This window comes from Egretta garzetta, unplaced genomic scaffold, assembly GCF_000687185.1.
Source record: "Egretta garzetta isolate BGI_Z169 unplaced genomic scaffold, ASM68718v1 scaffold197, whole genome shotgun sequence".
Classification (NCBI taxonomy): Eukaryota; Metazoa; Chordata; class Aves; order Pelecaniformes; family Ardeidae; genus Egretta; species Egretta garzetta.
Genome location: NW_009260274.1, coordinates 3,292,081 through 3,307,893, shown reverse-complemented (window position 1 = coordinate 3,307,893; position 15,813 = coordinate 3,292,081). Strand labels below are relative to the sequence as shown.

General features: G+C 41.1%; 1 protein-coding gene across 1 annotated transcript in view; it reads right to left on the bottom strand.

The window, feature by feature from the left end:
* Positions 1 to 12,572, bottom strand: part of KYNU (kynureninase) — a 53,925-nt gene extending 41,353 nt beyond the window's left edge. The window contains exons 1-3 of the mRNA XM_009642492.2: positions 12,392 to 12,572; positions 6,904 to 7,024; positions 31 to 113 (exon numbers count right to left, since the gene is read on the bottom strand). Of these exons, the coding sequence (XP_009640787.1) occupies positions 31 to 113; positions 6,904 to 7,024; positions 12,392 to 12,557 (370 nt within the window). The 5' untranslated portion in view covers positions 12,558 to 12,572. The remainder of the gene's footprint in view (positions 1 to 30; positions 114 to 6,903; positions 7,025 to 12,391) is intronic.
* Between the last annotated feature and the right edge of the window lie 3,241 nt (positions 12,573 to 15,813).

The following is a 15,813-nucleotide window of genomic DNA, read 5'->3' as shown; positions in this document are numbered from 1 at the left end:
TTTTTTTTTTTCTCTGCAGTTCACACCTACCAACCAGCTCAGCCATCAGGTCCAGGATGCACTCGTCTGCCAAAGCCCATGGGCGCTGACCATTGAAATGGCCATGAACACCTCTGAAAAGGAAGAGGCAGATGATGAAAACATAGGACTGATCCAAAGGGAACAGCATAAGAAACGTACCTGATTTGGAGATCCCACATTTGGAGAAGGGAAAAGGAGGAGATCTGCCTAAGATGAGCACAGGACTTTTACCACGCCACCAAACCTCACGGTCAACACAGTTTGTTGGTTTGGTTTCTTACAGGTTTTCAACTGCTTGAAAACTATTTATTCAGGCCCCCAAAATTCCTCTAGAAATCCCATAAAATTAGAGATGATAGCTTTTTCACAAGCTCTCTGGAAGTGGCTGCATGGATACAAGAAGCCTCCGGGAACAGGCACGCCATGAAAGGGCACAGCGGTGCCCAGTGCAGGATGGCACCCCGTAACCCTGGCTCACATAAACTACACAGAGAGCAGAGATCACCCTGCAGTTACTCCATCAGCACCTTAGCTGAACATCGTATGGTGCAGAGGATGATAGACTTGAATACTGCCTTGCTCCCAGAAAGAGAAATACTTCTTGTCAGAAACAATTTCTATCCTCCTGAATCTCCTGTCTGAACTCACCCTCCTGCATAACCCAGCAGGTACTTAATGTATATTCAGGGAAGCACCTATCCAAACAGAGCTGCTTGCAAATTTTCATTGCTTCTCTTCTCCCTGCCAAATTGTTCTAGATCTAAGTGTGCATAAAGCTTTTGGGTTTGACAGAGGGCATTTAAAAACTTTATTTTCCAAACTGTTCCTGTCTACAGTGGATCATACAGGCACCTTAAACCCAAAGGCATCACTGCTCTGAAGTGACAGATATGTACATTCCGTTCTGGATTAAGTGCTCTGAAGTAATTTTTGCTTCAAACGTGACAGCGGAGTAAACTTCTAAGGTAGTCACCATGCATATATATATATACGTATAAAGTTGCAAAGTTTCTTAAACATGCAGGATGTAGCCTACAGCAAATGCAAATGAAGGCAGATTGAGAAAAATAATAATGGTGCTAATCCAGGGGAACATTGCTCTGGGCTTCCATCTCACACTGGATGATTTTTGTATTTGCCATGGGGTACTTGTAGAGTTGGAAATGCCAGGCAGCCTGTGACTGAGGCAAACCAAGTATAAAGCTGTTTCAGAACAGGGACAAAACCAGTAGAAAACTGGGTAGAGACAAAAAAAAAAAAAATGTGATGAGAGAAAAAAAAAAAAAAAAAAAAAAAAAAAAGAACGAGTAATAAACCTTTTAAAGCAGAACTGGCATACAACATTCACTCAAAATCATGAGAAGACATCGTGGCAGATTAAGACATGAGAAAAGAGGGTGTATGAGACACTACCAGCTAGTCCCCCATGCCTAAGGCTATTTAAAAGATTGGTTTTCCCTATCCATCTCCTACTTTCCCTTCTCAGGTAGAATTTTTTTCTGTCTCCCACACAAATTACCTGGATGCTTTATAGTCAGATGCTTTCTGATTGACTTGGGTCTAATGCACGCCTCCTAGGGAAATTTCCAAAAGAACCACAGTCCTAAAGAAAAGAAGAACTGCTGCAAAAAGCATGATTTGTATTAACTGTTTCAGGGCTCTTATCTTTGCAAAACACCATTTGCTTTTGGACTCATTTAGGTAAACAGCTGAAGGAGGGCACAGGTACAACTGGACATCTCTTACAGATATAACCACCTCCCTGCATTCAACAAGTCCAACCCCACACAGGCGAGGAGGAGGACCCTGATCCCTAATTCAGATAAGGTCATGGCACACTAGCTGACTGCTTCTCGCCGTTTTAGAATTGCTCTCTGATGAGACCTCGATAGCAGAGAGCGGGCGGTGTGAAATAGCACTCATTTACAAGAACATTTCATAGATGAGGAATAAAGGCAGTAGGTGGGTAGGGGAGAAAATGTGGTAAGGGGCAGGATTAGCGCTGAAAGTTCCTCCCTTCCATGAGACTATAATGCAGCTGCTTTCCCTGAAGACAGTGGTATGTGTTTCACAAACAGCAAGACATTTATTGCTAATTTCCCTTCTTATTCTTAACCGTAATATAGCGATCAAGGGACTTTGAGGTAATACAGACTGTTAAAATAAAAAAAATCCAAAGGTTTTCCGTGGCTCCCAGCCCAAGGGGATCTGTATTTCTGAAAGAGGATAGCAAACATAATAAGATGGGAAAAAGAAGACCTAACTACCTATGGGATTCTCTTTTATTAGCTTTCTCTGATTTTATAGCCATTAGTGTCCTTCTAATGGGAATTTACTGATGAAAGCTCTCTCTACCAGCATACAGGACTAACAAAATTTCAGAATAAATTTCCAAGTTATCATGAAAACAGATATGAGATTTTGAGCATGACAATATTTTATTTTGAGAAGAAAACATGGAAATTCAAGTATATTAAAAGAGGGGAGAGGCAGCATTAATAATAATAATAATTATTATTATTATTATGGCACATCTTCCAGCTTGCCTCCCTCTTGATGGCAAATATAAATGCCACAAGACAAATTATTGCAGCTAAAATGGTAGTTAAAGGCATATTCTTGGACCCTTTTTTTTATTTTAATTACATGAAACTCTGTAGCCTTTGCTGATGGCACAATACATCCTATTACACTTAGGTTGTAAAATTCTATGCTCTGCCTGAGAGAATTTATATCTCTGTATATTATGCCACCCCTCTCTCAGCTCTGGTAGGCACTGGGGGTAATAATCTTTAAGGACACAACTGCAGAGCTTCTGGCATTCCCCTCAGACATGGACAGCCTACGTCTCGTTTTTTTTCCTCTGCACCCTAGGTAGCAAGAGGGAGATTTAAATTGTGGTACCCAAATTAATGAATACAACACACAGCCTGGAAAATCATAACACATCACACAAACAGAATTATTTCTTAAACTACTGTGAGAGTTCCTCATTGTGCAAATTAATTTTTAGTCGGTTACCATTTTATTTTCAATTTGGCAAGAAATCACAGTGCCACATTTTATTCGCTGAGGTCTGGTTGATTTAAAGCTCGCTAGGGGAGCTAGAAACACATTTTCTGATATGATCCCAGGGTTTCAAAGGAGATAACAAAAGGGATTTAAATTAATTGCCAGCTTCAGGAATCTTCTGCGCTCATCCAAATCTTGTTCAAGTGGAAATTTCCTTCTTGTTTCTTTGCCAAAAATGATGCAAGGTATTTAATGAGCCAATACAGACTCTTTAGTTTGATGGTGGTTTCAAGCAAAGAAATAGCCAAAAGAAGGGAAGACATATCCAAAGAAAAAGAACTGTATGGAGCAGTAGATTGAAGGCAAACCTAAAAAAACCCAGGGCATTAAACCAGGCATTTACCGCTCTAACATACAACCTGCTGAAGGGTACAACGCAGAGATGACTCCTGCCGAATGGCAGAAGTAGCGAGTTCATCAAACAGAATATGCCCAAGCTCCACCAAGGCGCACTGCTGCTTGCAGGGCTGTTCTAGCCTGCAGGATGAGTTCAGCACACAGAACCAAAGATGCCTTTTGATTCACTGAAAACTGTCCCTTGCTACTGCAGGTGCTATATTATAAAACCCACCACAGACTTGGGGTTTTTTGTCAGAAGCCTGTTGCCAGACTACTTCAGTGTTTAAAAGTATATATACATATGTAGTTTCTAGGCTAGGTTTATGAATTCCTAGCTTATATTTATTGTTCCAACATGTTATTTCATGTAAGTGGCTCCTTCCCCCCGCCCCATGTTTACTCCTTGATACATTCACAGAGAACTATAATTTCTCCTTTCAGCCTTCATTTTGCTCCACTAACCAACTCTAATCCTCAAGACTTCCATTCAGCAGGTTCTCCACTCCCCAGTCACCCTACCAGCCCTTCACAAGGGCGTAACAACTGACTACAGCAGACACCTTTCTGTTTTCATGGTTCCACTTTAATGGGTTATTCAGATGTGAGAGACATTGCCTTCTGCAATGAGTATGTTCGCATGCAATAATGATTTTATAAATTACATTAATTGCTTAAAATGTTGTGGTGGGGGAAAAGGAAAACAAGACACTGCAAAACACCTATTGGCCTTTATCCAGCCAAACAAGTCACTTGAACCTTGGTCTTTTAGATTTCAAAAAAAATGGATTATTGGCTACTCTAGGCTAAGGTAAGCATGGAAGAGAAAACTCTTCATCCCTTTTTGACCCTCATTCAATAAATCTTGGGTTTAGCTGAAATCAAACCAGGAAGAAAGATGAAGTCTCAAAGGCTCTTTTTTAATCCATATTAAGAATGCCAGTGGCTTGAATTTGTAATCTTTATACATTAGCATAAAAAGAGAGGACTGAGGAATGTGGAAAAAAAGAATAACAAAGCAGAACAAGTATGTGGGAGGCAGATATAAGAGAAGAAAGCTATAACCCACCTTTTAAAGGGGTGGGGGGGGGAGAAGGGACAGTGACACTGTAAAGGAAACACAAGAAAGAAATGCATGAAAAAGCTTCTTCCTCTCCAGGCCTTACTCTAATGAGTTGCCATCACCGCGCAGAGCTAAAGCTATGAGCTTCCCTGCCCTTGACAACAGCTACCAGTAATCTTCCTTTTCACTCTTGCCATCAGCTATAAGCAGCGAAAACCATTTAAACAGACAAGTATAGTAGCTATTTGAGATGAGTCCCAAGACACAACAAACAGAAAATGCGATAAAACAATTTATAAGAGAGCCAGAATCTATATCATTGCTGACTTGAAGGATGCACCTAATTTGCATGCCATTTCTTAGATTCTCGCTACTTATTTATCTAAGCTACAGACACTAAATTCCATGCTGCCAACACACAAGATCAGCTTCGGCTGGTAACAGCTACTACCTTAGACTGGATTTTGCTAAGCTCTCCTTGGTGACTGGAATAAAAGCATCCATTTCTGCATCTCCAACCACCTTTGCAGCCCCCAGCACCCGACCCTGCCCATCAGCCTCTTTAAGCATAACTTGTTCTGTTCAAATTTAGCTTGACCTCATCCTGCCTTTGCCAGTTGCCTTAGGTGCACCTGCAGCTAGCAGGATTTTGTTGAGTTTAGTTTTTGTTGTGCTTTGGTTTGGGTTTTTTTTTTTTAAAAAAAAAAAAAAAAAAAAAAACAAACCACTTTCTGATTTATTCTGGCTAAGGTGTTTAGGGCCAAGCTGTATTTTTGGCAAACGGTCTTTTTTTTTGCTCCCTCTCTTCCAAGGGCTTGCAATCACGTTCAGCCATATTTCCCCCTTAGGTACAGCTACTGAAGATACTTTTGATCTTCTGGAGAAACATGCTGCCTACCTGTTTCTTTCAGATTTTTATAATCATTTAAAATCCTTTGCTCTAGCAAAGACAACCATAAGAATGGAAGCCAACCAATGAAAAAGTACAGTGAAGGAGCTGAAATATATTTGCGCTCCCAGTGCATCACTAACAGATAAGAGTGCTATCTGACTTCTACCTTTCGAAAGAGCTCAGCTGTTTCCCTGATAAAGTACGATAATCATACAGAAATGGACACGGTTGCAATTTTTTCAAATGACTGGAGAAACTGCAGCATTGCGCTGAATGAATAACTAGAAGGAACGAGTACTTCCCAAAGTTCACATTCATTCCCATTCATTCTCAATCTTCTTCTCACTTAGAAGAATGCAAGTAATAAATAGGAAACAGTAAACTATTTTTATTAATGCACAGCATTCCCATATTAAAAAGTGAAACAGCAGCTACAGAGGTTTCACATTTACATTGTGAAGCCTCCATCTACAGCCTTTCTACTGAAACAAGGCTGCCCGGTTAGCAGAATTAGCTTTTCCTCTTCTGCCTCCCCATATTCCCTCTGCTCTCTCACCATGAAATCACATCAGTTCCACTCATACCCCGCACCTTATAAAAGTGTTCATCTTTTTTCCAGCTTGCTCACTCATCTGGATGTCATTTTCCTTTCCCATCTTCAGCTCCCTGATTTTTACTTATCTTTTTTCTTACTCCTCCCTGGCCCAGCTGCTCAGGTAGGTGCTGGACATCTCAAAGCACAGACTCGCCATGGAAACAAAGTATAATAGAAGAAAAAAAAGAAAAAAAAAAAGTTTTTTTCCTCCCCCATGTACCTAAAAGTTTCCCATCTGTTATGATGACAATGCCCCTTTCCCTGCAATGCTGAAATGTGTCCCTCTTTTGTCCTCCCGTCTCTCCTACATGAGCTCCGTTTGGCAGAACTCACTGCCATCCACCCTCAGCTCCTCACTGAGATGCTCCTGAGAAGACAGGAATGCTTCTTTCTAAATAGAATGAACTTGTCAGGCAGAGACCTGGTTTAAGAGGAGCCAAAAACCTGCCAGCGCTGGCAGCAGCACCACCTGCGCTCGGTGCTATTTCAAGGGGAACTGCCCATTGCAAGGCCTGCTGGGCCAATCACACAGTTAAAAATACTAATTAGAAAATGACATGGCCTTAAACTTAATCATGTTCACCAGCAAGCAGCAGCAAACAAATGAGTTTTTGTGTCTTGTGTATAAACACACATAGCAATTGGATGGGGATGATTAAACCGTGCAGGTCCTCCAGATGAGCCACCACACGCAGCATGGGTTATCAGAGCTGGAAGTTTCTCTTTGCCTGTTTTACTGCTCGTGCTTTTAAAGGAGATTTAAATAGTGCTAGGGAAACACTGAACATGTTTTACTCCTGGGCTGTAGTGGTTTTAACACACTATTCTTCTATTCAAGTATTTTCAAGGCAGATCCAAAAAAACACCCTGAAGTGCTCATCTGAAGCATGGGTTAGCATCTCACATACTCTGCTGTGTACTCACGTTCGAGCCCACTTGTCCAGTTCTTCATCCAAGTAAGTTTTAACTTTTCTTGGCTGGAGCCCGAGAGAATTCCCAGCAAAGTATACGCAGCTCTCCTCCCCGTTCACCAGGCTCAGATCAGCTGCAGAGGAGAACCACAGAAACCACAGGCACATGGGAGTTAGCACCGGAGGGACAGCACACACGTGTGCCAATACCCAGAGCTCTGCCCGTTCTGGAGCTCCCTCGGACACCACAGTCCCCACGCACGGAGGTGCCTCATCCTGACCTTCCTCCCAGCACACCGTGGAGGTGACCCACCTAAGGAGGAGGACAGCCAGGCAATTTGCAAGCAATTATTCCCCTCGTCCTCCTGCAATTTTTGGCTGAATCCATCTATACCTGTTCTGGAGCTAATGTGAGTTCAGGCAGCATTAAACCCCCAGGTCTCTGGGGCTGTGTGGGAAGCAGCCACTGGCACAGATTTTGTCAGGTCTGTAACCAACGGTGAATGAAGAGGGAGCGTTTTCCTGACCAGGCTATCCACTTTCCTCCCATCATCAATAAATTCCTGCTCCAAGTCGTGAAACTACTTGAGTCGTGCATTTAATAAAAGTTAAGACTAGGTAAATCTGTGTCTTTCATGTAAGTTCTCCCTGCATGATTAAATCGCTATTTAGAAAAATGTAGTCATGGCACAGAATATTTTAAGGCAGTCTCCGAAGTTCTTGTCTTGTCAGCATATATTGTGGGCCGCACTTCATGTCATCATCATCTGAGGAGGAAGAAATCTATGTTGACAAATCCTTTCAATGATTAGGAGAAAAGCAAGGCGGTAGAAATTTATAAATAATAGCTCTGGTGAGGTTCTGAACAATCTAATTACCGCGTGTCATCATCTATCAATCCAAACATTGCCTTTTTCTATTATTTCTCATGTTAGAGATTCTTGGAGGGACAAGTGATGGCGACCTTCTAGAAGTAGTAAGTAATTTGCATTCATCTATACATATACTTACAATACCCCAAAAGCTAACATTACATGTATTTTTGGTAAATATAGTCAATATTCTTCAGAAAAGAGATCAAATGAATGAATCTATTGAGATACATACTAAAACTGAATAATAAGATTACATTTCTGTTTGAAAAATTTTATGTTAGGGCTGTAGAGAAATAGATTAGATGCCTGGAAAAGGTTTCTTACCACCTTTTGCACTAACGATTACCAACTTCATTGAACTTCACCAGAAACACATTTTTCAGAAGTATAGACAACTTGGGTAATTTCTTAATTAAAGCTTTAGAAGCTTTTAAAAAGCATAAGTCAGAGAGCAATTTCAGCCTAATCTGTTTTACAGATACCATGTCTGGTTTTCATCTGTGTTCTAATAGGAATGAAAACAGAGAGGCATAAATATTATCCATGTTCCTAAACTGGTTCTAGCATCCGTTCTTTTCTGATCAAGAAACACAATAATACTGACTCATTGGGAATAGAGAGAAGGATCTTTGCTCAAGAATTTGAAGCTCAGTCTCACTAATACTCTTTATACTCCAATCAAGCCTTAAAACAAGTAAAGGTTTATAAGCAAGTTAGCTTTTCTTGCAACACAGTCCTTTCTACATAAAAACACCTCTTGGGTCACCGTTGGAGAGAGGTGGCATTACCACTTGTGTATTTTTCTACTTTTACACCTGTTACTTTGGATATTTTTTTTTTTTTTACATTGTCAACTCTGCACTGTGCTGTATCCTTCTCCTTTGCACAAAAAGCCATTTACCTTCCCCTCTCCAACATCATTAAAAGACTCATTTTGGGCCACTGCTGCTTCCCAAACTAGGCTTGTGTTTTGCAACATCTTTGTCATTTCACAGCTTCTCCCGATCAGCGCACCGTTGTGCTCCAACATTTCCTCGGTCACTGTGATGCTCTTTACAGTAACACATTTGTTTTCTTAAGACTAGCACTTGCCTTTCCCCAAATTACTCTACCCTCATTTCTCACACTATTGGCCTTATTTATTTTTGGAGGAGCTGTGGTTGTCATGCAATATATATTGAAATATTTAGATAGGAAATAAGCACAACGGATGAAATAAAGGCTAGTGCAAATCAAACAGGAGTTCATTACTGAAATGTGTCCTTAGAGTAGCCCGAATAAAAAAAATACATGAACAGTAATTTCCATTAAGATTAATTGGATATAAATTATTCTCACAACTACTCAGATTCACACAAACTAGTCAGATCTACTGATGTACGCTATTTTGCAAACTAAATATACCCATTCCTCTACATTAAAGTTTAATTTCTATACCTTTTAAACCTTAAAGAAAAACCAAGTATATTTTTAGAAATGTTCATTCCAAACAAAGGGGAAAAATACATCGTCTTTATTAACCAGAAAGGAAGGACTAAACCTGTTTATACATTACCTGAGTCCTATCCCTTGTTGAAGGATGAAGGATCACCTCTTTCACACCTCCCTATAACCCCCTCACAAGCCATCCAAACAAAAAGTCAGATTTATAAGATTAACCACTACCTTCAACCATCTCTTCAGGGAAATATAGCTCAACGCTTTCACTCTGGGACATCTTTTTATTCCCAGAAAACCCAAATGATGCTCTATTCCTTTACTAGATGACAAAGCACAAGCCGTAGCCTTAATCAGATTGGTGATTTGGCACCCGACTGCCAACTGCAATCCAGTCATTCCTACCTCCCCGCAGCGCACAAAAAAGCATTAAAGAGACTTTGTTGTCATCTCGGAGAAGAGTGACGAGATCCAAACATTTCTCTAAATCTGCTGCTGTCATCTTTTCCTATTTGCTCACCTGAGCCTCCTCCCTCCTGTTTGCACAAGAAAAACAGGAAGATTTGCCAGGGACTTAGTCTGCTAGTTCTTTCCACTTGATCCATCTAACAAATAAACAGCTGTGACAGTTTATAAGTTGATGACTAAATTAAAGTATTATAATGACTTTCTAAAGATTTTTATGTACGCAATCTTACAATTGTCTCCTATAGATGTTCTCATCTATTTCTTGTAAGGCTTCATTTTAAAGCCTCATTGTAATGTTTTATGTAAATGTATAAAGAATATTTGATAGCTAATATCTGTAATGACATTTATCTTCAGAAGCACGTTATCTAGGATCCGCTCCTGTGCTCAGATAAATGTCAGGGGAGATCTGTCTCTATCATATAGAGAAACAATGTAAATATACATATACTTACACCCCTGCTGTTTTTCAGCGGGGAAGCTGTTCCTGATGACAGCTGAAGCACAGAAAAGAGAGACAGGGGGAAAAGAGGGGGAAGAAACTCCTCAGCTTGGGAACACAAGAATGATGGGTTCTCTGTGCTGTTCAACTGGTACTACTATGTAGGCTGCTTATCTTCAATAAAACATATATATCCAGAGTCTCAGGACTAAATATTATAGTAACGGGGCGGGGGGGATGGGGAAATACATCAGCAGTCTTTGAGTCGAAATATTATGGTAATTGATAAACAAATGATAATGGAGGTTAGAAGGGAAGCAATTAAAACTATGACAGGGGTATCAAAACCTCTGCATGCTTCTCAGAAGATTCTTTAATCTGAAGCCGCCAAGACACTACACTGCAAAGTGACCTTTTATATTCCTGAGAGACATTTCACATGCTGCAGCCAAAGACGGGGCTGCCGTGCGGGTACTCTAGTTGAGCTGGATTTCAGTGGCACAGCCAGATTAAGGGCAGCAGCACAACAGCCATGTGAGCTGCTTTCCAGCATCTTCCCAGCTTCAGAGAGACATTTTGCAGCAGCACGGTGGCAGCTGAAATGGCTTTGAGTACAGAACAGTCATACCCAAACAAACAGATGGGGTTTAAGAAACGCTCTTAAGCAGCCAGAGTGAAAAAGATTTTAAAAAAAAAAAAAAAAAAAAAAAAAAAAGACTTCTTGGCAGACAGGCTGAGAACACCTCCTCCAAGCAAAGGAAGAACATAGTTTAAATATTTGTAAAGTGTCCAGTTCTGCTCTGAACAATATAAATAGCAGAGCTTAAGGATTTAAATGTGGGGAAAGATAAGCCAATACCACCAGTACATGGAGAACTAAGATTTATCATCCTCACGTCCTAAGGACAGGAGCAGACTGCATTCCCAACATTCATCATCTCTAGGCAGAAAGATACCAAAGACAAAGATATTTTCAAAAGATGTCCAGGAATTCAGACAACTGATACTATTTTCTATCACAGATCTTTACTGGACATAATTTGGTGAATGTTCCTGTAATTTTTCATGTACCATTAGTACAGAAGAAAAAATCTGCAGAAAATTGTATCTGCATTTATTGGAAAATGAAAATATTTTGCAACAAAGTTCTATGATATTTTTTCCTTTAATTTTTAATAGATGATTTCTGCCAAGAGAGTAAAGGAGGAGAATGACTATGCCTACATATGTTCACCGTCCAAGGAAATAATATGCCATTTCTTCAGCTTCCAGTGTGCGATGACCAGAGCAGGGACAGCTTTTGCTCCCTATGTATTTGACCTGTGAGCTGAAAATAAACCCAAGAGCCCAGGACCATGGTGGGTGCTCCCACCAGGTTTCCCTGCCTGATTTTGGCCAGACACAACAGCAGTAGCGGGTACAAAAAAAACACGTGGAAATGTTTTGTTCTTTCACTGGGCTAGGAGCGCTAACTGGAAGCAAAAGCTTCCCTCTTGGCTTGCCAGCCCTTCTGCACGGCTTCCCTGCCTGCACACCAGGGGCAAACCAATCACGGGTACCCCTGCCCAGGCATGCCACAGACTCCTCAAAACAACCTACAGACCAGGAACGAAGCAGAAAAAAAATTTGAGAACCATTTTGCATGGTTACATTGAAGCCATGTGCAGCTATCTATTTGTAGGCAATTCATGAAGGAAGTGGGAAAGATCTTTAAATAAAAGGTTTCATTATGAATTATTTGCTCAGATCAATTATTTGTTCTAAGGCACAGTCTTTCATTTGGCCTCAGGAGGAAAATCATCTCTACCACTAGCAAAAAGGCATAAATGTTAATATAATATATGTACCATCTCTTTCATTAACTAAAATAATTACAACTAGATAGCTAATACCAAACTATATTATACCAAGGAAACAACTACTCCAAACTATTGTAAGCTGCATTGCCGTTTCAAACCATTAGATAGAAATGCTTCTGCCTATAATTTTCAATCAGTCACTATATTGTTCAAAGCAGCTGACTGACAGCATAAGCACCATGTAAGTACTGTATCCTCGCATTTTATTCAGGATGGGAATGAGAGCATAAAGATTTTGGTGCTAGAATAAGTTGATGGATTGATTTAGCATCAGGGACATACTGTGCTCAGATACGACTGCAATTGCTCAATTATCTCATAAGTGACAATGATTCCAAAGATCTGTGATAAACACTGCAGAAGATGTAAAGCCCCACCCTTCCCCCCCCCTCATTCCCCCACTGTAATTATAATTCTCACTTGGAGGCAGATCCTTGACTTTTGGGATACAGAAACATTCACGAAGATGCTTTAACTCATCTTCTTCATCTAAGTGAAAAGCAAGTTTCTTGTCTGCGGGACTGCATCCTAGCCGCAAGGCAGTTTGCTCTAAAATGGTTGCTGGTAACGCAGAAGATGGATCCATTTTCAGGTCATTCAATTTCACCTTAAAAAGAAAAATGCCACAGTTCAGCTGCTGTAGCATGCATATTCACGAGTGGCTGATAAGCAGCCACTAAAGCTCAATCATTCAAGACCCAAACTTACTTGATGTAAAGCTTTTAAAAAGTGAAGTATTTGAATTGAATGGTAAAACTGATCAATTCAAGTATTTCCAAGGCAACATATTGCTGTAACCCCAAAGGCTTCCCCCCCCCCCCATAGATATGATGTTCTTCCCTTTTTAAGCTACATCAGCAGCTTCTAAGTTCTCCCAGCAGACCAACAGCAGTTACAAATGCTGAAGTGCCATTCACAATTTTGAGATGTCAAAGCCAGAGGCAGCATTATTGTTTCCACAGTCTGTGCTCAGCTACACTGAAGTTGTTTCCAGGCTGTGCAACATTCAACCTCCTTCAGCTTTTCTTCCTTAAAAATAGGAGTGGGTGTTTGTGTACAGCTGTGCTCACGCACAAGGGCAGAGCAGGCAGGATACAGACAGCAGACAAAGGCATCATTAGAAATGTAGCCCTCAAGACTGGGATCTTGAGTGAGTATTTCTTTCTAGCTACACCAAATATCTTAGAATCATAGAATGTTTTGGGTTAGAAGGCACCCCTAGAGGTCACCTAGCCCAACCCCCCTGCAGGGAGCAGGGACATCTTTAACCAGATCAGGTTGCTCAGAGCCCCGTCCAACCTGGCCTTGAATGTTTCCAGGGCCTCCACCACCTCTCTGGGAAACCTGTTCCAGTGTTTCACCACCCTCATTGTAAAGAATTTCTTCCTTAGATCCAGTCTAAACCTACCCTGGTTTAGTCCTGTCACAGCTGGCCCCGCTAAAAAGACTTGCCCCATCTTTCCTATGGGCCCCCTTTAAGCACTGAACGGCCGCACTCAGCTCTGCCCGCAGCCTTCTCTTCTCCAGGCTGAACAACCCCAACTCTCTCAGCTTGGCCTCATAGGAGAGGGGCTCCAGCCCTTGGATCATTTTTGTATCTTGGTATTTGAGCTCCATTTGTCCTGGGAAAGGAGAGAAGCCTGAGTCAAGCTGCAAACATGACAGACCATAGTTTCTAACAGAATATCCAAAAGGGTACCTGCAAAATTTACAAGCTCATTGATCTTTATAAGAATAATTCTGTAACTGTAATGCTCAGAAACACCATCATGTTCAAGATAACATTTGTGCACTTGGCTTTACAGACCTATTGGCAAAGAAAATTTAGAACACGCACTCTGTACTTCAGGGCAAAACTTTGCCAGTGGTGCCTGCCAGTGGGGTAAAGTCAAAGACTTTCCAGATTCCTTCCAGCCCCATATTCTGAAATTCTGCGATTCTCTGAAATAATGAGTTTCATTGCCTTTTAAAAAGAAAAATTAACTACTCCTAGGTCTTTTAATTATGATGGGTCAGGCATTGACAAAATTATGAGAATCTATCCCCTCTAGTATCTCCCCTATGAGGAAAGGCTGAGGGAGCTGGGCTTGTTTAGCCTGAAGAAGAGACAACTGAGAGGGGACCTCATCAATACATACAAATATCTTAAGGGTGGATGTCACAAGGACAGAGCCAGACTCTTCTCAGTGGTGCCCAGTGACAGGACAAGGGGCAATAGGCACAAACTGAAACATAAGAGGTTTCAGTTGAATATGAGGAAGAACTTCTTGACTTTGAGGGTGACAGAGCACTGGAACAGGCTGCCCGGGGGGCTGTGGAGTCTCCTTCTCTAGAGATAATCCAAAACCTGCCTGGACAATGTCCTGTGCACCCTGCTCTGGGTGAGCCTGCTTGAGCAGGGGGGTGGGACTGGGTGATCTCCCAAGGTCCCTTCTAACCCTTACCATTCTGTGATTCTGTGCAGTGAAGAGGCTCACTGAGGTACTTGGTGGTTTCCCCAGTTTAGGGTGCTGTATAGTTAAACCACACAATATTCTCTGCCTTTTTAAACATCCCCAAGAATTTTGGTGCAACCAAAAAAAACTCCAGGGGCTAGGCAGAAATAGGACAAGATTAGCACGTAATATTCAGCATAGGGCCACCAGAGAATATAGCTTTTTCCTCTCTGTTTGAGAAAGAAAACATTAAGTATGTATCTTCCACAAGTACCCGCTCTCTTTTCTTAAACCCAATAATAGTTAGTTATCTAGAAACAAGCTGTGGAGAGAGCAACAGGTTATTATATGGGTTGTAGCCAGCTGAGCATTACATTCAATGTCACTTAACCTAGCTCCAGTTTTTGTAGGAAAGGGGTTCTGAGAGTGTGACAGTATGCTCCATATTACAGATTTTTTTTAAAATTCAATACCTTATGACACATTTTTTTCTTTATTCTTTTCGGTAAAAATACATAAACGCAGATTATGGGGGTTTTATCACATTTTTATACCAATCCCTGAAGACCATCCAGAATAGCTTCATCGAGGCATATGGGAAGGACAACAGTTGGTCTTTAAACATAAACCCCTAAATAGCACAGCCTCATTAGTGTCAATTAATCCAAACCTGTTTCTACTCTAGCCAAATGGCCAGCATGATGCTAGTTACCTGGTTTAATTTGCTGTCATTTAGTTTATGGTGACAACATTTTCTTTTTCCCCTCCAGACTTGATATCTTACACAGTAGCAATTTTTCCTCTCTCACCAGCATGTAGAGTTGTAAAAAAAAAAAAAAAAAAAAAAGCCGGTCAAGCTCTTTAAGACAGCAGTTTCCATTTAGCAAATGTTCACCCTCTCCTGAGAGGTATTGCAGATCTCCTGGTTTTGTGCTGTCTCCACACAGGTTGTTCACACCTCCCTCATTGTCATTTACCATTCATTCATCCCAATCATTCCTTAGCTGGTAAAAAGGAAAATAAAATGGCAAAAATTGTTTAAAAAAAAGACATTTGAAAAATTTTGTTCTCAGAGTGTTTTTCAAGGCTTCTAGGAGGCAGAAGGCTACAGCTAGGGAAATAGTCGGGTGTGATGCTAAAGCGGCTGAGCTGGCTGGAATCAATACACCCAACCAGCCACCTCCTGAGGAGCTGTTACCCACTGAGAGCCCCATGAGAGATGTGACCAGGCTCCCTATTCCCCAAGGAACCACTTCTCAGTTTCTCTATAGCCAAACAGCAGATCCAAGACCTTGCTTCTGTCATCTCCCCTGCTGGGTGCTCTTCTGCAGGTCAGATGGGTACAGACTTTCTGGACCTCATTTGGCAGTCATCAGGGAGGATGGCTTAGAAATCTTTATTTTCTCC